This window comes from Sminthopsis crassicaudata, chromosome 4 (genome assembly GCF_048593235.1).
Source record: "Sminthopsis crassicaudata isolate SCR6 chromosome 4, ASM4859323v1, whole genome shotgun sequence".
Lineage (NCBI taxonomy): Eukaryota > Metazoa > Chordata > Mammalia > Dasyuromorphia > Dasyuridae > Sminthopsis > Sminthopsis crassicaudata.
The window spans coordinates 301,198,959-301,223,628 of record NC_133620.1 but is presented as its reverse complement, the minus strand read 5'-3'; the positions used below and the strand labels follow the sequence as shown (position 1 = coordinate 301,223,628).

The 24,670-nt window shown below is 37.2% G+C and overlaps 1 protein-coding gene across 1 annotated transcript in view; it reads left to right on the top strand.

The window, feature by feature from the left end:
- Positions 1–24,670, top strand: part of NTN1 (netrin 1) — a 454,000-nt gene that overhangs the window by 360,307 nt on the left and 69,023 nt on the right. Inside the window, exon 6 of the mRNA XM_074311942.1 lies at positions 22,437–22,511. Within this exon, the coding sequence (XP_074168043.1) occupies positions 22,437–22,511 (75 nt within the window). The remainder of the gene's footprint in view (positions 1–22,436; positions 22,512–24,670) is intronic.

Sequence of the window (24,670 nt, the reverse complement as noted above, 5' to 3'; positions counted from 1 at the left end):
ATGATAGTAGAGATAGATGAATTTAAAAGATAATAGTATCACAGATTTAGAGTAGCCTTCTCTTTCTGTCATGTGATTATCATCCTATCATCAAAGGCCACTTTATGCAATCCCAGAATTTTATAGATGAGTAACTGAAGGCTAGACAAGCTAAATGACTAGGCCACAGAGGTAGTCAGAATCCTAGAGCCTAATGAATATCCAGAGCCACAAAGTCATTTGTCTTTGTGGTTTGATGTCAAATTATTTATAAGGTTCTCTTTGCTATTTAACATTTTTATCAATTTATTTACTTGTATAAAAGCACAGGCAAAATGCTTATCAAATTTTCAGGCGACATAAAGCTGGGAGCAACCACTAACATACTTGATAGAAAAGTCAGAACTTGAAAATATCATAACTAGAACATTGAACTAAAGTGAATAAGACAAAATTTAGTAAGTATGTAAAATCTTGCACTCAGGTTCAAAAAATGAGTTTACAAGCATAAGATAGAAGAGGCATTATTCGGTAGCAGTTAATCTGAAAAATATTTGGGAGTTTTAGGCTGCAAGCATAAGATGAACAATATTGTAGTCAAAAAAGCTAAGGTAATATCTGACTTCATTTAGAGGCATAGCCTCCAGTGTTAGGGAGAGTCTCTTGTTATATACTTCTGTTGTATGCTGCTCGGATCAGAACAGACTTAGGGTATTTATTCTGTTTGGTTCTGAGTACTATGTTTTAGGAAGGAAATGTAATTAATAATAATAACTATGCAGTGTTTTTTTTAAGATTTTCAAAGCACTTTATAAATATGATCATATTTTACTTACATGTACAACCCTTGAGAAATAAGTGCTATTATTATCTCCATTTTACAGAAGAGAAACACTTTGGCTGAGAAAGTAATTTGACCCAAAGTCTGAGGCAGGATTTGAACACAGTCTTCCTGACTTCAGATTTTGAATTCTATCCACTGTGCCTTTTATCTGTTCCTAAGCTAGAAAATAGCCAGTGGAAGACAACCAAGGTGGTGATAGTTGTGCAAATCAGTATGAAGAAGAAACTTTGGGAGGACATGATAAGATTTGAAGACTTTGAACTGGCAAATTTGGGCTTGATGGAAGGGACAATTTCCTAACACTTACAACTATTCAACAGTGGAATGGGCTATCACGAGGTAATGGTTTCTTTTTTATTAAACAAAAACGGGGTGACTGCTTGTCAGGTATGTTGTGGAAGATATCACTATAGATTGCATTAGACAGTTGCTTAGATCCTTGGCAACTCTGAGATTCTGTGATTGTCTCCTCCCCTACTGTCAAGTTGCTAGCTGTCACCTATCACTCTTGTCAGTGTCTCTGCTTTTAAGGAACATCCCACATCCCTGGCTCTAACAATGCTCTGGCTCTGAGCCAGAGATGGAATGTTCTTAACAATGACTGGTAACAATTTATCAGCCTAGAGTCTTGCAAATCTAATCAGAAAAGCTTTACACTGAAAAGAAAGGGGGAAGGAGGAGCTACCTACCTATCTACAGCCAACAAATTAAATACTATTCAGCCTAACTATAATGTAGGAAAACAATAGCAATAGAGTTGCCCAGAAATTCTCAGGAAACAAGACTCAGACTCCAGGAACAAAACTCAAAGCTTCAGATGTCTATCTAGACATGCATGGTGTATGACAGTAAAATGAGAGAGAAAAAGAAAAAAAAGAAAGGGAGAGACAGACAGAGACACACAGATGCATACATAAATTGAGAGACAAAATGAAAGGAAAAGAAGGAAGGAAGGAAGAATGAAAAAAGAGAAGTTGATTTCATAGGTATTACTAGAAAGAAAGAGAGAGAAGTTGATTTCATAGGTATTACTAGAAAGAAAGAGAGAGAAGTTGATTTCATAGGTATTACTAGAAATAAAGAGAAAGAAAGAGAGAAGATTTCATAGGTATTAATAGAAAGAAAGAAAGTTGATTTCATAGGTATTAATACCTACTGGAAAGAGAGCTATTTACAAAAATGTGATTCTGAAAGATATTCAAAAGTTAGAGTATAGGTTAAAAAGATGTGAGAAGGGGTAGAGTTATTTAGTTATTTCAGTCATGTCTGACTCTTCATGATCCCATTTGGGGTATTCTTCCATTTTTTTCTCTACCTTATTTTATACATAAGGAAACTGAGGTAAACAGTGTGAAGGTGATAATATTGGGTTCCCCTTGATTCCTGGTCAGGGAACCAAAAATAATGAGGTGTAGCACAGGGCAAGAAGTTATAGAAACACCCTTCTGATCAGCACAGGTCCTTTGTAAATGAATTTATGAACCCAAAAATTTAAACTGGCAAAAGAAGTTTATTATTAGAACTGAGAAGTCAGCTTTTGTAGGCTGACTTCCTTAGTGGCAGGTCCCGCCAGAGAAATCCTGACAGAGAGGTGAATAAAGTCCTGTTAGGGAAATAGGTGAGAGAGATAAAGAGGGAGTAACGCTGAAAGAGAATGTCTTTTCAGTGGGCAGAGAGTCGCAGCTATGCCAAGGGGAAAGAAAAGTTCCTTGACATGATTAGATCCTCTGCAAGGAATGAGCCCCAAGTTGCCTCTTTATAATTGAAACTTTGGCTGGAGGCTGAGGGACAGTTTGGGTTGAGTTAAGACAAGTTTTTGGATTGAATAAAATTTTCCATATGAATGAGTGTCCCAGGACTAATCTCCAACTTAACAGAGTTGGATAGAAATCTGGATCTTCACATAGGGCTAAGTAGGAGTGGTCCTGGACTAGTCCCACCCAGAAAATAGAATGAAACCACTTTATCTTGATTCCCTAGGGTTGGTCTCTTGGGGAGAGCTTCTCTGAGGGAGTTTCCCAAGCTTTCCCCCCAAAGCCAGAGAGAGAGAGAGAGAGAGAGAGAGAGAGAGAGAGAGAGAGAGAGTGTGTGTGTGTGTGTGTGTGTGTGTGTGTGTGTGTGTGTGTGTGTGTGTGTGTGTGTGTTTCGGGGCTTTCCTTGTCAAAGGGACACACAGCTAATAAATATTTGAAATCAGATTTGAATTTAAGCCTTCCTGACTCCAGGCCCAGCACTTTATGCATTGTATTAAGAAGGTATAGGTAAGGAAATTCAGAAACCAGATAGAAGTATAATGGAGAGGATTTAAATAAAGATCAATAGAGACACAAATAAAAAAGATATTGTCATCTAAATGAATTATAGATTATATTAACAGAAAGAAGGACTACTATACATGAGAAATTCAATAAAATAACTCCCAAGCCTGGGCACAGAAGCATAATATCATGGGGACATTTCATTTTCAGGAGTTTTGGAATTCATTCGTTTTTTCCCCAAAATAGTCCAAGCTAAAATTTTAAAATTTTTATTAATAATCATTTTATTCTTCCAAAAGTGGAGGAGCAAATAAAGGGAGTTACCAAGTTGGATGCTATTTCTTCTAATAAGAAGGAATTGATTTCTGTGATGAAAACTATGGTAACTTGGTGGGGATAAGGAGAATCACAATTCCATCTTAAAATTCATGTGAGAAGATAAGAAAAATAGATATATTTTGACATGTGCCCTAGATTTGGGAAAATCACATTTCAGAGAGTTCTGGAAAAGCATAAGTACAATTCTAAAGACTTGAAACTCTGCAGGGTAAATCAGCCCAAGAGGGATGGAAAACTATTTTAAAAATCTGAAGACTTAAAAAACAACATTCTTATATAGAAGAAAGTTAGAAGGAAAAAAAAAAGATTAATGTGAACATGCAGGGTATCAGCCAGTTTAGATTTTAGAAATGTATATCAAAAGTAGAAGAAAGGACAGGCAATTAAGAATAACTATAAAAGAGTAGAATGATATAGGACAAATGTCAGAAAAGTTGTGGTATATGAATGTGATAGATATACGAGAAAACCACGGGATAATTTGTATGAATTGATACAAAGGGAATTAAGTCAAAGTAGCATGCAGAATAACTTCTTGTTCATTATAGTTGTGTCCAATTTTTCATGACCCCAATTGGGATATTTTTTGCTAAGATATTGGAGTGGTTTGCCATTTTCTTCTTTAATTCTTTTTTACCAATGAGAAAACTGAGGTAAATAGGAATAAGTGACTTGGCCAGGATCACACAGCTGTCTGAGACCAAATTTGAACTCAGCTCTTCCTGACTTCAGGTTCAACACTCAACAGAGTTTATGTTATATGTTATATGTTGTAAGTTAAAAGATCACAATAAAACTGAGTGCTTTGAAAGTTTAGTAATCAAGCTTGGTCCCCCAAAAAAGATATGAGAAAAGTATCTCTCTCTCTGATAAGCACTCGCAGGTTCTTTGCAGAAGTAAGAGATCATCAGAGTAAAATGTCAGACTTTTTGACATTCTAGTTAGTTTTGCTGAACTATATTTTCCTTTTATTCTTTATTCTTGATTATAAAATTTTGTTCTCCAAGTGGAGAAGGAAGATTTGTTAGTAAAATAAAATATATGAGAGCGGGATGGAAAGAAATAAACATTTATACAGCACTTATTATGTGCCAAAAACTGAGCTAAGTGTTTTTACAAATATTATCTCTTTTGAGTTTCATTTTGAGTTTACCCTGTGAAGTAGGTACTAATATTATCCCTATTTTACAGTTAAGGAAACTGAGGTAAACAGAAATTTAGTCACTTGCCCATGGCCACTCAACCATTCAGTGCCTGAAACTGCATTTATTTTATTTAAATAAAAACATATTTGAAAATAATATCAACATTACCTACCATGAGAACAAGTTGAGATTTTGGAGAAAGCACAAAAAAATCTTTGTTTTATTTTTGCTTTTTAAAGCTGTATGGAAGGAATAATTGTGAATGGAATGATTAGTATTATTAGTCTGCTATGAACTGGGAAATAAGATAATGACATATGTCAGATTTCTTTGTAGCCTAAGTAAATAGGTTTTAACTCAGAGCCTAAAAGACTCAGAGATAAATTGCATGAAAAACAAATTATATGTAATGAAGATTTGTAGGTCTGCATACAGTGTTTTCTTATTCTTTGCATATGATGTTAAACAATTAAGAATAATTAAAATATAAGATATTCTTTAAAAATAAAATGTATGAACTTTAACACATGGATTTAGTGACATCTATTCCCTTCTAGTTTTTAATCTGTGTTCCACATAACTGAGGGTTGCTTGACAATTGACCTTGAATAAGTAAAGTGTTAATGGAATAGCATTGGACAGTTTGGAGTGTTTTACACTCATCATGTCTACATGAGATAGAAAGGAGGAGGTATTACTTTCTCTGCTTTTCAAATGAAGATGGGGGGGGGCAGTGAGTTATAGAGTTCTGGAGAACTAAAAACTTGGGAAGTATATGATAATTGTTTCCAAATATTGTATGGGCTGTCACATGGAAGAAGTTGAATTATTCTGTATAGCTCCATAGGACAAATCTAGACTCAATGAATAGAAGGGTAGCTACTCAGTTTAAGGAAGAACTTTTTAATAATTAGAATTGTCCCAATTGTCCCAACAGTGCAGTAGATGTGCCCATGAAATGGTGAGTTCTCTAGTTTGAGGGTGACTTTGACAGAGACAAGGTATCTTTCTTCAAAGGGCACCTTGAAAGTCTTTGGGGGCAAATGGAAGACCAGGCAGCAGATGTCCTGATTCAGATTTGCTTAAGTAAATATCATTGTCTCAGAGTTCGGTGGCTCTTTTAAGATATGTTTGGATGAGTATCTGCAGGTTTAATTTTATTCTTACTATATTTCTTTTGCTCTTTCAACTACTTCACACTTCCTCTCAGGCCAAGGACCAATAGAGGTGGCCACTGTTCTACAGGAGTGCTTCTTGAGAGCATCTGTGACATCTTAGAAGTGAAATATTATTGCCCGAATCTAAGTTGTGTAATTCTTCTCTGGTTCCATTATTTTCCTTTTGCTGGGAAACTGCAAATATCCTTGAGCTTCTAAAAGAAAACTTGTGATGTCTTGATAATAGCTGTATGTTATCTGGAAGCTGACCTGGGGAAGGGGTTTCCAAGAATGCATTCCAAGGAATCTGAATTTTAACACTCATACTTTTGGATAAGGAATAATAGCAGAGTATGGAGATGTTCCCATATATAGATCTTGCACAGTAAGAAGTAGGTAGTCAGTATAAGAGGTGGGGTAAGAGGATTGAGTGACTTGCTCAGCCCTTAGATACCCTTGTATTAATATTTTTAAGTGGAACTTTGATCTGAAGTCTTAGAAACAGATTGTACTTAAAGCATTAGTTTTCAGGATTTAGATAGAACTTATCCATAATATTATACAAAGGACACTGGACTGGAACGCAAGTAACCTGGGTTCTAGAATTAGCCCTGTCACTAACTTATCAATGCACATTTTAACCAGTCAGTTTGTTTTTCTGAACCTCAGTTTCTTCACCTATAAATTAAAGGAAATTAAGGTCTCTTTCAGTTTTTAACTTTTGCCCCCTGCCTCCTAGAAATCTTGCATTGGATAGGAAGAAGGAATGAATGTAAAGGGATCAGACTGAATGTAAAGGGATCCCTGAAAAGGAAGGGATGCTGGGTATTAATTGTTCCTGTTGGCATTGGAGTCATGGATCAAGGATGGAGATGCATTGGAGGCCCAGGAAGCACAACAGATTTTTCCAGAACACCAGACACAAACCATGTAGGTGGGAAAACATTGTGGAAGGACAGGAACTGATGAGCCAGCTGGTCCCAGAGTCAGGATAGGGCTGTTTTCAGTCCAAAAGACTCTGAGCAAGAGGTTTTAATCTAATTATATGCTTTATTTGAGCTAATTTGTTTTCCAATCCATCTTGTTCAACAAGAAGAAAGAACAAGATGTGGATTCATTTACACCCGCTTGTTCCAAGCCTGGGGATAGAAGGGAATTTCTTCCCTATGAAGACTTGTGCATTTAAAACCAGATTCCCTCACCAAGGCCACTCCCTCTTCTGGACTGACCACTGTGCCTTAGTGGGAAAGCACTTTCATGTTATCTCTCTTTGGAACCATAAAAGATTAACACTGGTGTCTCCCTGCTCTTTCATTTGGCCTGAAAAACCTAGCCTAGACCATTTCTTTGATTTCTTTCCTTTAGGAATCTCAAACAGTGTTACTGTAAAATGATATAACTGAGAGGGAACCAGCAGAGTAGAACTTATATATCCAAATGAGTGTTGTTCCCTTCAGAGTATCCTCCCCTGCCCTCTGTTTCTAGCTCAGAACATTCATGGTCATTTTCCTTCAAACCCTATGATAATTTATTTTATATAATACTTTCAATGTTGATAAATTTTCATCCTTGAGAGTGGGTTGGAAATAGCCAAAATCTGTAGAATAAGTATGGGTTAAAGCATGAAATGCAGTTTGGAGCCTAAAACAAGGTGTGTATATGAGAAGAGTTTTCTCTGAGAGCACTTCAAAAGAGACGTTTTATAACCACCCAGAGCATGCTTCAATCTGCTTTGAAGGACCATCTTTCATTTAAATAGCTATGTTCTTGGGGCAGCTAGATGGAACAGTGTTTAGAACACTACCCCTGAAGTCAAGAAGACTTGAGATCAAATCCAGCCTCAGACACTTAACACTTACTAGCTATGTGACCCTGGGCAAGTTGCATAACCTCCATTGCTTTGCAAAAAAAGAAAGAATGAAAACAGATAGCTATGTTCTGATGCATATGTTTAAATACCAATCTTGTGAATAACAGGAATAATTTAATTTCACCAAAAAGTAATAGTACATGAGATTTTTACCATTTAAACAGATGGGGAACCAAGGATAAAGAATCTAAACTACAGAAGTTGGCATTTCTATTATTAAGTCATATCTAGTTGTATCTTTGTCACCCCATTCTGTTTTCTTGGCAAAGATACTTAAATATTTTGCCATTTTCTTTTCTAGGGTCCCAATTTTACAGTTGAGGAAACTGAGGCAAATAAGTTAATTGACTTGCTCAGTAAGTGTCAGAGATTGGATTTGAATTTGGGTCCTCCTTACTTCAGGCTCAGCACTCACTCTCTCCATTACACTGCCTTTCTGACCTAAGGTTTGCTTGGTGTCTGTTTAGTGATCAATCTTTAAGATTAAAAATGAACCATTTACTGATTAAAGCCATTTAAAGCTCCTTTTGGGAGAATTGAAAAGAGTTAGACTCATAAGTTCACATTATTCTGTCCCTAGTGTTTTCCTTATTGGGCAGTAAAATAGTCTGGTGTTACCTCAATTAGCCAGTCACTTGATATTTATTATTTACCTACTGTTTACCAAGCACTTTGTCAAATGTTGGGGATACAAAGTAAGGCAAAGAAACAGTCTTCTCTAAAGGGTCTTAAGGTCTAATGATGGAAACATATTTTGTACTATGAATAAACGAGATATGTACAGAATAAATTAGGGGTAGTCTCAAAAGGAAGGCACAAACATTAAGAAGGATTGTCAAAAAGCTTCTTGAGGGAAACTTGAGCTGAGATTTGAAGGAAGCCAGGAAAGATAAGAAACAGAAAAGAAGAGGAAGAACGTTCCAAATATAAGAGAAACAGTGGAAATGTATCCTGTGAGAGGAGCAGAAAAAGATCATTGCCACTAGATTGCAGAGTGGGATGCAAGGTGTAAGAAGACTGAAAAAGGAAGAAAAGACCAAGTTATAAAAGACTTTCAAAGTCAAACAAAAAATATTATATCTGATTCTGAGGGTTATAGAGAGCCATAGAGAGAGTTTATTAAACAGGAGATGATATGGCCAGACTTGTGCTTCAAAAAGATCAATTTGACAAGGGGGTGAATTGCAGTAGAGAGAGACTTGAGCCAGAGAGACCAGCAAGCTCTGGCAATAGTCCAGGCAAAAGATGATGAGGGCCTATTGTTCAGTTTCATTTATGTCCAATTCTTCATGACATCATTTGGGGTTTTCTTGGCAAAGAACTGGAATATTGTATCATTTCCTTCTCCAGCTCATTTTACAGATGAAGAATGGAAGTGAACAGAGTTAAATGTCTTGATTAGGTTTGCACAACTAGTAGTTTATCTAAAGCTGAATTTGAACTCTGGTCTTTCTGACTTGAGGGCCAGCACTCTATCCACATTGCACCTAAACTTAGCTGCCCTTAATTAAAGCCCACATTAACTTATTTTAAATCTCATTCCACTCCATCCATCCTCCACTCAGATCTTTCTAAAGCACAAGTTTGACCATATTACATCCTTGCCACTTCATTCAGTAAATTGCAGTGATTCCATATCACTTCTAGGATAAAATATAAAATCTTTTCCTTGACTTTTAAAGTTCTTTGTAACATGTGGGAAAGGAGTGTTTACTGTGAAAGAGGATGTCTGTTTCTGATTTCCTTTACCTGTTCATGTAGATATTCATCTATTCACTTAACTTTTCCTTTTTGTACCAATTTGGTCATATTCCATAAGAAATAAAGGTAAACTAAGATGAGAAGTCTGAGGCTCTCAAATAAAATTTTACAGTGATTAGTTTGGGGCAAATGAAATGTTATTAAATACTGTGCATCATGGTACAAGTATGTTTTCTTCTCAGTGTTCTAAGATTAGATGAGCAAGGCCATAGTAATGGAACTGTTGTGAGAGAAATTGTCTCCTGACACAAGTATTTTGTCACCTGAATGTTTTGAGCCTGGTTATATTTCCATAGAAAGCATATACTATAGTAACTGGAATGTTTTCCAGAATGTATGGCTCCAACCACAAATATCGTGTCAATTTTACATGGTTGTTCTGACATTCTCCCACCCCTGTCCTGGAGGTGAGAAGTTAGCAGGTATTAAACTTTGAACAACTTTTCTGAATATATCCATTAGTTAGAAGGACTTTACCCCCTCATACATCCCCACATGTACACATAGATGATCCTTAGAGATTGGTCAGGTGAGGGAAAGAAATTTAAGGATGGGGCAAATAAGTACACTTAAGGGTGTGGGAGAGTAGAAAGGGAGGAGGGTAAATGAAAGGAAGAGGAGGTATACGGAAGGAAGTAAAAGGCAGATAGACCTCATGCTACCTGAGGCCCCCTCCTCTTACTCTGGGGAACAGGGAATACCTTAACTTTTCTTAATGTTATATACATTATTTGTAGAAAGACTACTCTCATTGAAGAAAGGGAAATTTGCAGGTGCTATAAAACAAACAGAGACTGTAAGGACTAGAAGAATCCTTTAGATTCAATTTAGCAATACTTTGTTCCATTTAGTGTATTCTTTCTTGTATTTATCATTTTTTCTATTTGTTCTATCAATCAGTCAGTCAACAATCATTTAAGTGCTTGCTATGTGCTAGGGATGTTTTTTTTAATTTTATAATTATAAAAAAAAATTTTTGACAGTACATATGCATGAGTAATTTTTTTTATAACATTATCCCTTGTATTCATTTTTCCAAATTTTCCCCTCCTTCCCTCTACTCCCTCCCCTAGATGACAGGCAATGACATACATTTTACATGTGTTACAGTATAACCTAGATATAATATATGTGTGTAAATACCATTTTCTTGTTGCACATTAAGAATTGGGTTCCGAAGGTATAAGTAACCTGAGTAGAAAGACAGTAGTGCTAACACTTTACATTCAATTCCCAGTGTTCCTTCTCTGGGTGTAGTTGTTTCTGTCCACCATTGATCAACTGGAAGTGAGTTGGATCTTCTTAATGTTGAAGATAATCCACTTCCATCAGAATACATCCTCATACAGTATTGTTGTTGAAGTGTACAGTGATCTTCTGGTTCTGCTCATTTCACTCAGCATCAGTTGATGTAAGTCTCTCCAAGCCTCTCTGTATTCCTCCTGCTGGTCATTTCTTACAGAGCAATAATATTCCATAACCTTCCTATACCATAATTTACCCAACCATTCTCCAATTGATGGACATCCATTCATCTTCCAGTTTCTAGCTACTACAAAAAGAGCTGCCACAAACATTTTGGCACATACAAGTCCCTTTCCCCTCTTTAGTATTTCTTTGGGATATAAGCCCAGTAGTTGGGCTAGGGATTTTAGAAAAGGCAAAAATACTACCTAATCTCAAGGAGTGGAGATTCTTTTTTCCACTCCACAATTTTTTACTGGTAATCTAATGATAATAATGCATATTTTTCTAATATACATATTAATGAGATGAATAGAACTTTTTGTAAGGATTAACATTCTGCTGAATCAAAGATAATATTCCCTTCATCAAAATCGATTGCAAATGTTCATCAGGTAAGTAGCTTTTATTAAACTTTACCTATTCATATGTGAAAGTTTCTTTCCACACTCACAATACCAAGTACAGGAGCATATGGTTTTAGTTGAGCATATGGTTTTAGTTGAGCATATTGATCATTTGGAAGGCATCTATGCTGTTAGGTGTAATGTTCTCTTGTTAAATTTTCTTGGGGTCTCAGGAGCAGCTTTCATTTCAGTTTAGTAATCACCACACAAGTAGCCAGGGGTTAAAATCCAAATCCTTTATTATTTTTTTTCAAAGTCTTGTCTCCTTTCCTGGGGCCCAGTTAGCTTTCTTAGAGGCCCTCTGAATCTTTCCTAATGAATCCTGGCTGAGTTTGTCCCAGCTTATATGCTCTATACTAAGTATAAACCAATCATTATATCACTATAAAGCCATTATCTGTTGTAGGATTAAGTCAATCATACTGAACCATGCTAAACTAAACTTATTGTCTCATCAATTCCACTTTATGTTATGTACTTAGTAAATGTTTATTGACTATTAGATACCTCTTGATATTTACCTTTTAGAAGGTGCATTGCAGATTAATGAAGTTTGGGTGAAACCTCAAGTATGGAAATTTCTTTCATACTTGCATCAAGGTCCACAAGATCCTTGAACTCTGGTTTGCAAATATGTTTAGCCATGAATATCATTTTGGTTTTTTTTTGACATAGTATGACATTACTTGTGATGGAAAAAATTAGTTGTTAAATTGATTTTACTGCAGTATAATTTTTTCACATGAGCACTTAAAAAAGATCATTCCCATAGCCTGTTCAATACTCATTAATAGTGGCTTTTAAAAAATCTCAACTGATTAATAGTTTCTGTTCTAGCCCCTTATTTTTACTCTATGTCTTTCTATTTCCACTGGGTTTCTTGTAGATTTTGCAAATTTTGCAAATTTAATAAGTGGCCATCGATTTCTTTAAATTTATTTACTTTATTGCTTTAAATGTCACTGATGAAAGTCTTAAATAGTACAAATGTCATGAGGTACTAGACTAGAGACATTCTTACCTATCTGAAGTTATTCAGTTAGTAATTAAGTGCCCTAGTGAAGATTTGTACTCAGGTCTGTTGACTTTAGTTCTTTCTATCAATCACAGTATGCATGATATTTGATAAAATTTCTTATATTGCTGTCTTTTCTCATTTATCTTTTTCTGCATTGATCTTGTCTTTCCCACTCAACTGTTAAGTTTTTGTGTATAAAGTCTGTATATGATTTTGGTTTTTGTACCCTTCACATTGTTTAGCACAGATCTCAATTCAGTCCTAAGACTTGGTGCAGCATGCCCTTCCCACATATATCTTTCCTTCCTAAGGAGAGGAGGCAGGAATAACTAAAGTACTCCTGTGCTCCTGGTCCTTCTTAGTGGCTAACAGTCTTCTACCACTTGTGTAATAAAGCAATAGATTTGTAGATTTGCCTAGGTTCAAATGTTTCCTTAGTAGTTTTGTAATTTGGAACAAATTACTTAACCTCTTTGATATTTAATAACTTCTAAGGTCTTTTACAACTCTATGATTCTTTGATTTCTATATTAATCATTCACTAGTCACATAAGAGCTAACTTTTTCCAATACTCACTTCCTTTTTTCTCATCTCTTGATTTCCTCAACCTATCCTATCCATTTCCCACTCCAACTCTGCCCATATTTTCCACTGTGCCCTGTGGAATTCCACTTTTATAATGAACAAACTTTGCTTCCATTCTGGAACTTTTTCTCTCACCCTCTTTCTAGCTTCCCCTTTCCCTAAATCCCTCCACTCTTACAACACTTCTCTGTCTATCCTTTCCAGCCCCAACTGTACTTTTATTCATACCTCTGACACAGTGGTCTTAGAGGATAAGTTGGAATACTCCTAATCATTCTAAAGTTCACTTAATAAAAAATTCATCCAGTTCAGATCACAATGTCTATTTATATCTCAAGGCCATTCTCTAGCCCCAATCTCTTCCCTGAGTTTTAGAACCATATTATCAGCTGTCTATTGGACATTTCAAACTAGATGCTTAAGAGATATCCCAGACTTACAATGTCCAAACAGAACTTGTGGTTTTTTCCTTTTAAACCTATCCCTCTTCTAAACTGCCATTTCTGTGGAAGGCACCACTATCCTACCAGTCTCCCAGGGTCATAATTTCTGTGTTATTTTAAATTCCTCACTCTCTCTGTGTGTCCCCCCTCCACCTCCCCCCGACACACACATAACTTTTTATATATTGTCAAATCTTATTGTTTCTAACTCCATAACCTCTCTTGCCCCCACTGTAGTTCTGGATTTTTAGTTTCTTACCTAGATTATTGCAACAATCTCCTAATCATTATCCCTAATTTAAACCTTTTCCTATTTCATCTATCCATCATCTATCTATATTGCTGCCAAATTTAATATCTCAATCTCCTATTCAATAAATTCTAGTAGCACACTGTCACCTGTAGTGTTAAAAAAACTCCATTCTTTAGCTTTTAGGGCATCTAGGTGGCTCAATGGGTAGAGTGATGGGTTTGGAGTCAGGAAAACTCATATTTCTGAATCTGTTGTCAGACACTTACTCTGTGACTCTGGGCAAGTCACTTAACCCTATTTGCTTCAGTTTCTTATCTGTAAAATGAGCTGGAGAAGCAAATGGAAAATCACTCCAGTATCTTTGCCAAAATCCCAAATGGAGTCATGAAGAGCCCTACAACTAAAGAATAACAACATTTAGCTTTTAAAGCCTTTTACTACTTGGCTATTTTTCAGCCTCATTGCACATCACTTTATTCTGCTCTTTTTGATCCAGACCAATTGTCAGTCTTCCTGTTCTTTTTATGTCACACTCTATTTTCTATCTTTGGTGCTTTCCTCCTCCAAGAAAAAGCTTAAAAACCATCTTCTTTCAACATATGCATTGATACTTATTATATACTCCAACATTCCAGTTCATTACTTTACTCTGCCATTGGATGCAAAGACATGTTTCTATTCCTGATTTTATCATTACCCACAAATGTTCACAAACATGCTCATAAATTCTGAAATTCCTTTATTTGATAATTATTTATTGTCTTAACACCTCTTTTATGTATCTTCCCAGCTTCTCTCCCTTCTATTTATTACACTGTTTAGATGGATTCTATATATTTATCATATTGCAGCTTGTATTTTATCTTCTGTGTTTTATCATTCCTTCAGGACAGGGCCTTATCTTGGTTCACTGGAATATGCCCAGAACTTGTCAGAGTGCTCTGAATAGAATATATATTTAATAAATAAATATTTATTGAATAGAATTTATTGAAAGCTCTACAGAGATGATAAAAATGTCTAATCTAAAAGCTTTAGGCATGCTTTGTTTTTTTTTTTTTTTTCAATCAGTATATTACTTGTGTTCAACTTTAGAAGTTATTTAACATCATAGAATGTCACAGATGGAAGAGACTCAGTGAGCATTCAAACTGCTGGACTCTCCTTCCTCTCCTCCCCACTTACCTGAGGATCCTAGTGATTCACTTGTATTTTGTGCCTTCTTTTCTCTGTTTAGTGGGGGAAGACAAGATTTGTTATCACCTGCCTCAGGGTCTTTGTGAGGAATGGTTTTAGAATTGTTCAGCTGAAGACCTCATGATTGAAATGAAGAAATTTTTCTTATTGCCATGACAGATCTTATATGGTCTTATATAGGATTTATTACTGCCACCACCCACATTCATACCCACATATAGAACCACAAATGCATGCATATCAAGAAAAATCAATGTTTAACCTTTCTGCAAAAAAATGATTGATTTGAAGCAAAGAATCTGAGCTGAAAGAAAGCTCAGGAGTATTATAGTACAACCTGAAATAAGAATTCCATTAAAACATTCTCAACAAGCAGTCTTCCCCTCTCCCCTTAAACACCTTTAATGATACAAAATTCACTAACTCACAAAGCATCCCATTCCATTGTTATTATTTGTTGCCTGTTAGTAAGATCCATCTTAGAGTGATTTAAAATCATCTGAATGTTAATTCTAAATCATCAACCTAGAGACAGAATCATAGGAACATACTTATATATAGAATATATATAGATATAGAAGAGAGCTCAAACTACCAGCTCCAACTCCTTTATTTTTCAGATGGGTAAACTGAGACTCATAGAAATTGTGACTTGCTTAAGGTCAGTGAGGTAGTGAGTGTAATGTTCTGGTTGGTTTCTGGAAGTCTCTGGACCAGCCTTCATTTCAGCAGAGTAATCATCACAAAAATAGCCAGAGATAAAGTCCAAAAATCTTTACTGTCTCATTCACAGTTTTGTCTCCTTGTCTGGGGCCCAGGCTAGCTTTCTGGAGGTCCTCTGGAATGTGTCTTGGTTTCTGTGGAGGAGGCAGGAGGACTACCATGACAATTTCTATCTTAAAGTGTCCCTGAGTTTGTGAGTTTGTGCTCCAGTCTTCAGTCCTGTGTCTTCCAAGTCTGTTCCAGTCCCCCTCTAGGTCTGACTCTGGCCTCTTAGATACTATATTACAATTAAATCCATTCATTATCCTGAGTATAAGCCAATCACTAGGGAACTATTATTTGTTGTAAGATTAATTCAGTCATACTGAACTAGAGAACTATCACCATGCTAAACTAGATAACCATTGTCTTATCAATTCCACTGAGTTAACACCTTGTAAGAATCCTTGTTTCAAGTACAGAGTTCTGGCCATTACAAGTGAGGGATAAGAGATTTAGAGGTGGGTCTTCTGACCCCAGAGCCAGTCCTTTTTCCAGTGGACTTAAAACAATATCTTGGCTTCCAAACCAATGATGGATCATAAATACCTTCTTCAGTGAAGACTTAAAACTCAATCATTATCAAACCTTGCATGTAGATTAAGTGTTGTTGGAAGTGGTAATGGAAGTGGCCCTACTAGATCAGTAGGTCCTCAGCCTTTGGCTATTGCTCTGACTATACAGCTACCACTCTGGAAAGACAGAAGTGTATGAGAAGGCATTCTTTGCCTTTTGTTTGCAAATGAAACCAAGATGGACTAGGTTATTATGGAGGGGCAGGGGGAAGAAAGAGAGAGCATCTCAGTGCAGTGAATAGCCATGAGGAAGTTTTGCAATGTGCAGTTCTTGTTCTTCTGAAATCAATCCAGTTCTCAGCCTGCATATAAAAAAAGCTCAGGATGATTCTATTCCTAAGGTACTGACAGTTCCTTCTTATGTGAAGGGGCCTCTCTGAGTTTTATTAACTAAAGCCAGAAAAGACATAGTGCCTTTTCTGTGGAAGAGAGAGAATTGAATTTGTAATGAGGAGCAAAATTTGAATCCCAACTCTCCCATTTAAATTGTGTGATCTTAGATAAGTCACATATTCTCTCCAAGTCCCCTTTATCTTAGTTGTACTTGTTCTGTTTCCCTCTCTGGATTCTTGTGAGAAATCAAATCAGTGCATGTAAATTTTTTTGTAAAATCTGAAGTCCTAACGTTTTTAATAAAGATTGAAGGGAAGGAAGAGTCCAGAAAGAAAAGTGGACTGACCTCAGCAGGGGAATGATACCCACGTGGTGCTGTAGTTTCCCTGTGTTGCTCTCAAAGAGAGGTACTGAAGAATAGACATGGCATAAGGATGGTACTGTAGATTCTGTGCTCCACTTTCAGATGGAGCTGGGACATATTTTGGGGGAATATATGATGGCTACATATGCCCCCTCAGATGGCATGGGTAACCACCAGCTGTTCTCAGGCTTGAATGTTGTTATTGCAGTGGAAAATGCCAGTTGTGGATTTCTTGGTTTTAACCACACTCCCTTCATATCCATTTCCTTTTTCCTCACTGCTCCACTGATTGGTACCTTGGCTAAGAGATTCAGAGATTGCCTATCTTGGATTGTAATAGCTGTTCACATTGTATTTCATTTGCTCAAGTCAGTTCTGGCATCTTCACTGTGAACCCTCCATATTTTTCTGCCACTTGGAAGACCAGTTGTGGTTTTGTAGCTAATTAGCTCATTGAGCTTACTGCCCCAACTTATCTGCACATAATGACACTGAATTCATAGGGCAGGACTGGCTTCTGCCTATACAAATCTTGCCAATGTGCTGCCTGGCACCCAGAGCAGAGAGGTACCAGATGTAAAGCCCATAGCTGGAATGGGAACCTGCTTGGCTCCATCTGCCATATGCTTAGAGATTGTCTGTGAGCCAATCCTGTGAGCAGCCTATCCAGCTGGCTTTTAGAGTCTAGAAGAAGAGGCTCATAGAACATTATAGGAGGGCTGGAAAGTGAGTTACTCAGTAGGGAAAGAGAGTGGGTGGAAGGAGATCAGCTGTTGAGAAGGGGCTTCTTGGCTCTGGGATGGCTGTAGTTAAGTTTCCAGGCCTAAATGGAGCAGGTGGAAAGATTAAGGTGGATGATGGGCTGCTGTGGGAAGATGTAGAATATTAGGGAGCCAAGATCATGAACCTGCCAGGATGTTCCTGCTGGGGGCTTGACAGATGGTGGCTTTGCTCATCACTGCAGCCCTCTTATATGCAGAGCCAAACACAGGGTTGGGGGCCAGGTAGCTATTATCTTTCCCAACATCTTTTCCTATCGCTTGAGAGATAAGGAAGGAAACAGAGGGGCCAAGTGAATCACTGGTCAGATGTGCATCATTGCCTATTCCTAAAAAAAGCTTGTTTCTTGGCTATTTTGTAACATCATAGCATTTATCCAAAATAAAATTCAGGAATCTGGTCCTGAAGATGAGTGAGGAGAGTACATAAAAGAGTAGATGTAGCCAAGTTAGGATAAATCCTTGGAAGATATAACCAAGAATCAACAAGTATTTATTGAGCATCTATGTGCCAGGCGCTCTACTGGATTTACAAAGACAGACATAAAACAGCTCCTACCCTCAGAGAGCATATATCTCATTGAAAGTGGGAAAGGGAAACAAAATGTACTCAAAAAATTTCAAAATATATACAATGTGGCCAGGTATTGAATCAAAGCACTTCCCATGGAACTGGATGAGCATGCTTTGGCTCCATGAAAAAGTGCTCGCATTCATCCCCCTCTGGCAGAATTAATAAAAATTCTATTTCTAGGGAAGAAAATAATTGAGAACATCAGGCCTCATATAGGAAGTTATAATCTAAATTACAAGAGGAAACTAAATGTTCCAAGAGGCAGAGCCAAGGAAGAACAGATTCCAGACATTGGGGATGGGCAAGGTAAAAAAAACAAGAGATAGAAAGTGTGTGCTGGGAATAGCATACTGACTGATTTAGCTGGCACATAAAATGCATGAGGGATAGTGTAAGAATATATTCCATAGCACATTGAGATCATAGTAGTAAGTAGTAGTAGATTGTGGTAGTAAGAGTAATAGTGGTAGTGGTGGTGGTAGTAGTAGTAACATTTATATAGCACCTTAGGTAGGTTTGCAAAGTATTTCACTTTACATATATATAATTTTATATTATTTAATCTTCACAACAACCCTATGGTATAGGTGCTCCTGTTATTCTATTTTACAGAAGAGAACACAGGTTGAGAAAGGTTAATTGACTTGCTCAGTGTCACAGAACTATTAAGTGTCTTAAAGCAGATTTTGATTCTAGGTTCAGTATTCTTTCTAGTGGGCCGTATTGCAGCTCAATTTAAGAAACTTGTCTTTCTGCTCTTCACAACTCTCTTAACTCAAGGTTTGTCTTTTGATTTTCAGATGGAACAGGCTAAATAAAATAAGTAGGCTGATCCTTGACCCTTGGCTCTGCTCTGTTGGGTGCTTAAAGTTATTTTTTCATTTTGAGATGAAGCTTGTATTATCAATGGCAATAGCAGTCTAAGAACCATGGGCTTCAGAAAAGATGAGGTCAGACTTTAGCCATTAAGGTTTATAAAAACCACAATGTCTATAAAATGCTGGGTTCTATGCTCTTCTTTCAAAAAAGACACTTTGTTTATTATGTAAAGCTAGAATCATTTTAGATCTTATAAAAAAAGGAGGAGTAAATGACAATATTTTATTTATCTGTAGATCATTTATCTGGTAACCTCAGTGTTCCATAATCCAACGGGCAAGAAAAAAAAGAGTTCTGAATAGTTAAAAAAAAAAAAAAAAAAAAAAAAAAAAGGAAGAAGAAAAAGTTGCAGGGTCTAAGCATTTGTGCTGGCTTTCTGGTTTATTTTTAGAGAATATAGAAGTGATCAATCAATGTCTGTTCTGTCTCCACCATTTGTTAGCAAATGCTTTCAAAAAGGATGGTTATATTGTAAATTTGTCAGAGAAATTTTTAAAAATCTTAAAACATACATATCCGAGTATCATTTATTGAAGTTCCATTTAACAATCATTAATTTAGTGTCTACAAAATGCCAACTATTAGGCAATACAAGTATTGAGTTTAAGGGAGAGCTCTAAAAAAACTTGTAGAAGAGGCAGCACTTGAGCTTAGCCTAAAAAAGAACTAGAAAGTCCAAGAAATGGAAAGTGAAAATGAAGAATCTTCTAAGTGGAAAGAATACCCTAAGCAAAGACACAGAAACAAGAGATGGAATTGTGTATGGAAAACACTGAATTAGCCAGTTTCTACTAGAACAAAGAATTGGGGAGTCAAATCAGAGGGGAAGAAAAAAAAAACAATTGAAACAAGATTTTGAAGTCTTTACATATCAGAGTGCTTTATATTTTATCCTAGTTGCAGTAGAAAACCACTGGATCTTTTTGAGTAAGGAAATGACTTGGTCAGACTTTAGGAATGTCAATTTGATATTTCTGTGGAGGATGGATTAGAAAGAGGAAAGACTACAGATGGGGAAGTAATGAGAAGGCTATTATAGTAATTGACCTGAAAGGTGATAAAAATCTGCAACAAATACCCTAGAGGTGGAAATGATAAGATATGCTGGATATGAGGAATGAATGTCCGTGAAGAATCAAAGATGACTCCTAAATGTGAACCTCAATGATCATGGTACATAATCCTTGATAGGGAAAGTTATAAGGAAGGTATTTGTAGAAAGATGAGTTTTATTTTGGACAAGTTGAATTTGAGATACTTGTGGAACATCCTGGTGGATCCCATCAGAATATTAATCATGTGGGAACTAGTACTTGGGATGAAGATTGACCATGTAAATTTGAGAGTACTTTATATAAAAAGGTTAATTGAACCATTGGGAGTTGAAATCAAGGAGAGAGTATATAGAAAAAAAAGAGAGAGAGAGAGAAGGGAATCCAGGACAGAGTTTGAGGAGTTCAGTAGGTTAGGAGATGTTGACCTAAATGATCCATCAAAAAGAGCAGTCATACGAATAGGAGAAGAGCAAAGAGAAAATAGTTTTATGAAATTTAGGAAGGAAAGAATATATAGAAGGGAGTCAACAGTGTCACTGAAGAGAGATCTAGAAGGATGAAAAAAACCCTGGGTTTGTAGATCTTTATTAACTTTGTAGAGAGGAATTTGAATTGACTCAAGGAATTGAAAGCCACTTTTTTAAAAACTGGGAACTGAGAGGAGTGTGGGGAAATTGCAGCAGTAAGTATAAACACTTTTTTCTAGGAGTTTGGTCTGTGCCCTCTCTTTTTCTCTCTCAGTTTATATAGGGAACTAGCTGATATAGTTAATAGAGTGCTAGACTTAGAAAAACCTGAGTGAGAATCCCACCTTATACACTTATTAGCTATGTGACTCTGGGAATATCTTTCCCAGCCTCAGTTTTCTCATCTTAAAAATGAGGATAATAATAGCACATAAACCACAAGATTAGGAACCTCAAATGGGATAGCATATTTAATACACATCAAAAATCTATATAAGCTATATAAGTAAAAATGCTTAGGGAGATAATAAAGTACTATATGTTTATATGGTATATATTCAAATGTCATAAGTGTCTGCTGCTGAGAGGACTTTCCAGGACCAGCAGAAGACAATTCAGGAATCTAGTATTGTCTAACCTATTAAAATGAAGCATGGTTAAAAAAAAAAAAAGAAAAGAAAAGAAAAAAAAAAGCAGCCTTAGGTGGAGCAATTAATCTAATTTTAATTCAAGGGTCTTGATCATATTACACCTGGTTTGTTTCAAAGATTGCTTATTTTGCCTAGATTTTTACCTAATGAAGGCTGGGGAGCCTTAATTTAAGACTTGTTCTTTGTTTGACCATAAACAAGAGGCCTACTTTCTGGGAGCTTCCGTTTTTCTCACATATAGAGTACATCTATTACTACCCATAATAATTTACTTCATGTGTTGTGAGGATCAAATGAAATATTGTGGGTAAAAGTGCTTTGCAAACCTGAAAGCACTGTATACATGTCAGTTATTATTATTATTATTTACAGCCTTATTTGATGACATGATGCAGAATTTGTGGGCCATTTACAATGACCCTATGGTATTTTCTTGCATTCACTGACGCAAAACCACCCCTTAGTTTAGATCTCCATTTTTGATCCAACTTTGAAGCACAAGTCACTACCTTGGAACACTGTTGAGTCAGGGCCCTGTGGTCAGATTCCCTAGTGGGATCCTGTGTACATTCTCTGCCCTGCTTGAGTGCTCTCCTCCAAGATGACTCTGCCGGAAGGCTGGGGAGCACTAACAGAACCTTAGCTTGGAACACTGTGTCTCAGCAGTAGGGCCCATTAGAAGTGAAATGTTCTTAGTGGGGCATTTTATTTGCACACTCCAGTAGAGTGGACACTAAAAGGGTTTTCTAACGTTTCATGGGCTGCTAATTTCCTCAGTGACCCTTTTTGTTGGGACCTGACCCCAGCCAGAGGCTCTGTGCGATGAATGCCAGCGCCTGACACAGAACCTGGGCGAAGGGTGACAATGAGGCCTCTATTGGCTTTAATCAGGCTCCAGTTGCATCTTAAAAACAGGGGGAATTTGTGTGGCTCTCAAAAGCCCTGGGTGGCGCAATAATGGAGACCCCCGGGTCTCCCATGGAGGCCAAGGCAACCCACAGACAGCAGCTAAAGGATTCTTGAGGCAGGAGGGAGGTGGGAGGTGTCAGGCGGGCAAGCAGGCGGGGGCTCCTTTGTCAAAAGGGGTCTCTTTAGAAAACCAGGACTGCTCTGAATGCCTCCCAAGCTCTATTGGGCGACCCAATCGGGCCTGACAGATGGATATCACAGGCACACTGCTTATTCAGGGAGCTGGAGCCTCTCTGCCCCTGCCCCCGCCCGTCTATTCATCACCAGGCTAATTAGTTTTTGTCTGTGCTCTCTCTCCTCCCCTGCAGACTGTGATTCCTACTGCAAGGCCTCCAAAGGGAAGCTGAAGATTAACATGAAAAAGTATTGCAAGAAGGACTATGGTGAGTCACCGAGTTTCTCTCCTAGGGAAGAAAAAAAGTGCAAGCTTATAGGGGGAGGGGGAAGAAAAAGAAGGAAGGAGGGAGAGGGAGAGAGAGAAAGTAAAAGTGGAAGGGGACAGAGAGATAGGCAGACAGACAGAAAGAGAAAGAGAAAGAGGGAGGGAGGGAGGGAGGGAGGGAGGGAGAGAGAGAGAGAGAGAGAGAGAGAGAGAGAGAGAGAGAGAGAGAGAGAGAGAGAGAGAGAGAGTGTGTGTGTGAGCATGTTCTCTGTGTGCACATGTGAAGGTCTGCATGCCCAACATAGGAACAGACACATATATCTGTTTACTTGATGGGCATTAGGTGCTGATGGGGTACATCAAGATTTCTGTGCAGGTCTTTTGAGATTGCAGAATTTCTTCTTCAAAACCCAGGGAAGGACCTGAAAGGGCCTGATCTGATTAGGTATCAGACCAGTCTGGATCACAGGACTCGGACTCTCCCCAATATACCTCTCTGACATTTATTCCTGAAGTTAGCCCCCTTTTAAAAATTTTGCCAATTCCCTTTGAATTTAGGCCATACTATTTTCATGTGTTTAGAGATTTCCCTAGAACTTTCTGCTTTTACTGATCATAGCAGAGTAGCAGAAAGAGTTCTGGATCTCAATCAGAAGTCCTGGATTCCAGTTCTTTCTATTATAACTTGGTGTTTAATCTCAGAAAAATTACTTTATTCCTGTGGGCCTCCTTTTCACCTCTATAAAATAAAGAGCTTGGACTAGATGAGTGTGAGTAATTCTCTTCTAGCTTTGACACTGTATAATTATAATGATAATTGACATTATATGATTCTATGATCCTGACACAATCCCTGTAGAGAAAAGACCTAATGCTTTGGGGGGAAAGAATATTGAATTTGGAGCCCAAAGACCTAGTTTGAATCCCAGCTCAAACAAGTCACCAAGCCTATCAAGACCTCCAGTTCCCCATTTGTAAATCAAGAGAGTTGGACTATATAGCTTGTGACTTCTCTTCCAGATGTAAATCTAGGGTCCAGTGATCCTATAGGATGAGATGATCTCTAAGCTCCCTTCCTGCAATAACATCTTATTGAATCTCTGGTTTTGCAGAGTTAGATAGAGAAAAATAAAGAACACTCATGGGATCTTAGATTTGAGATCAGCAGAAAACTTAGAGGCCATTTAGTCCAGCCTCTTCATTTTCAAGAGTTGGAAACAGAGGCTAAGGACACTGTATGTGGCCACACTAAATTTCAGAGGCAAGATTCTGAGCCACTTATCCCTGGCTCCAAGTCAGGCATTAGAATTTGTACTCTTCAAGTACAATAGGACTGAAGGAGACTGAGATTTCTTCTGAAATGCTGAAAATAAGCTCAATGACTATTACACCCCTCCCCTATTATTTATTATTATTTTTTTTATTAGAAATCCAATGCTGTCCAGCACTGTACTGGTCACTCTAGGAAGCAAGATGGAAGAGGTAGAAGAGTAGCCAAGATTTCTTGGCTTCTAGAAGCCCATAATTTTAGCCAGGGTTTATATATATATAAACTGTATACACATAAACTGTAACATGGGGATAATAATAGCACCTACCTCCCAGAGTTGTTATGAAGATCATATAAGACAGTAATTATAAAGCACTTAACATAGTGTGATTATATAGCATTTCATTAATCCTAAGGGCAAATACCTCAAGAGAGTTACTAGTATGAGGGGGCCTCTCTAGCAAATCTTACTGGGAGACAGGGATCATGAAAGAAATGCTAAACATTAACTGGGAAAAGAAACAGGGAAAGCATTTAGATTTATTCCAAGAAAATCTGTCGAATATTAGTACTTGAATAGGTCTATGAGGTCATCTAGTCTTTACATTTTATTCTGAAGGAAACTGATCCACAGAGAAGGGAAGGGACTTTCCCAGTATCCCAGAGTTAAGCATGGCTCCTAGGTCTCCTAATTCCTAGACTGTCCCTTCTTTTCCCATATATGTGTGATGACTGTCAGTCATCCTGGCTAGGATCAAGAGCTTTATGCTAGAAAATATAACATACTAAGGAGAATATAAATCCAATCCTAAAAATCAAAATTAGCCTTGGCTTGTAACTGAACTGTCCTGTTCCAGCATGAAAACATGGATCCAATTCCTTTTATACTT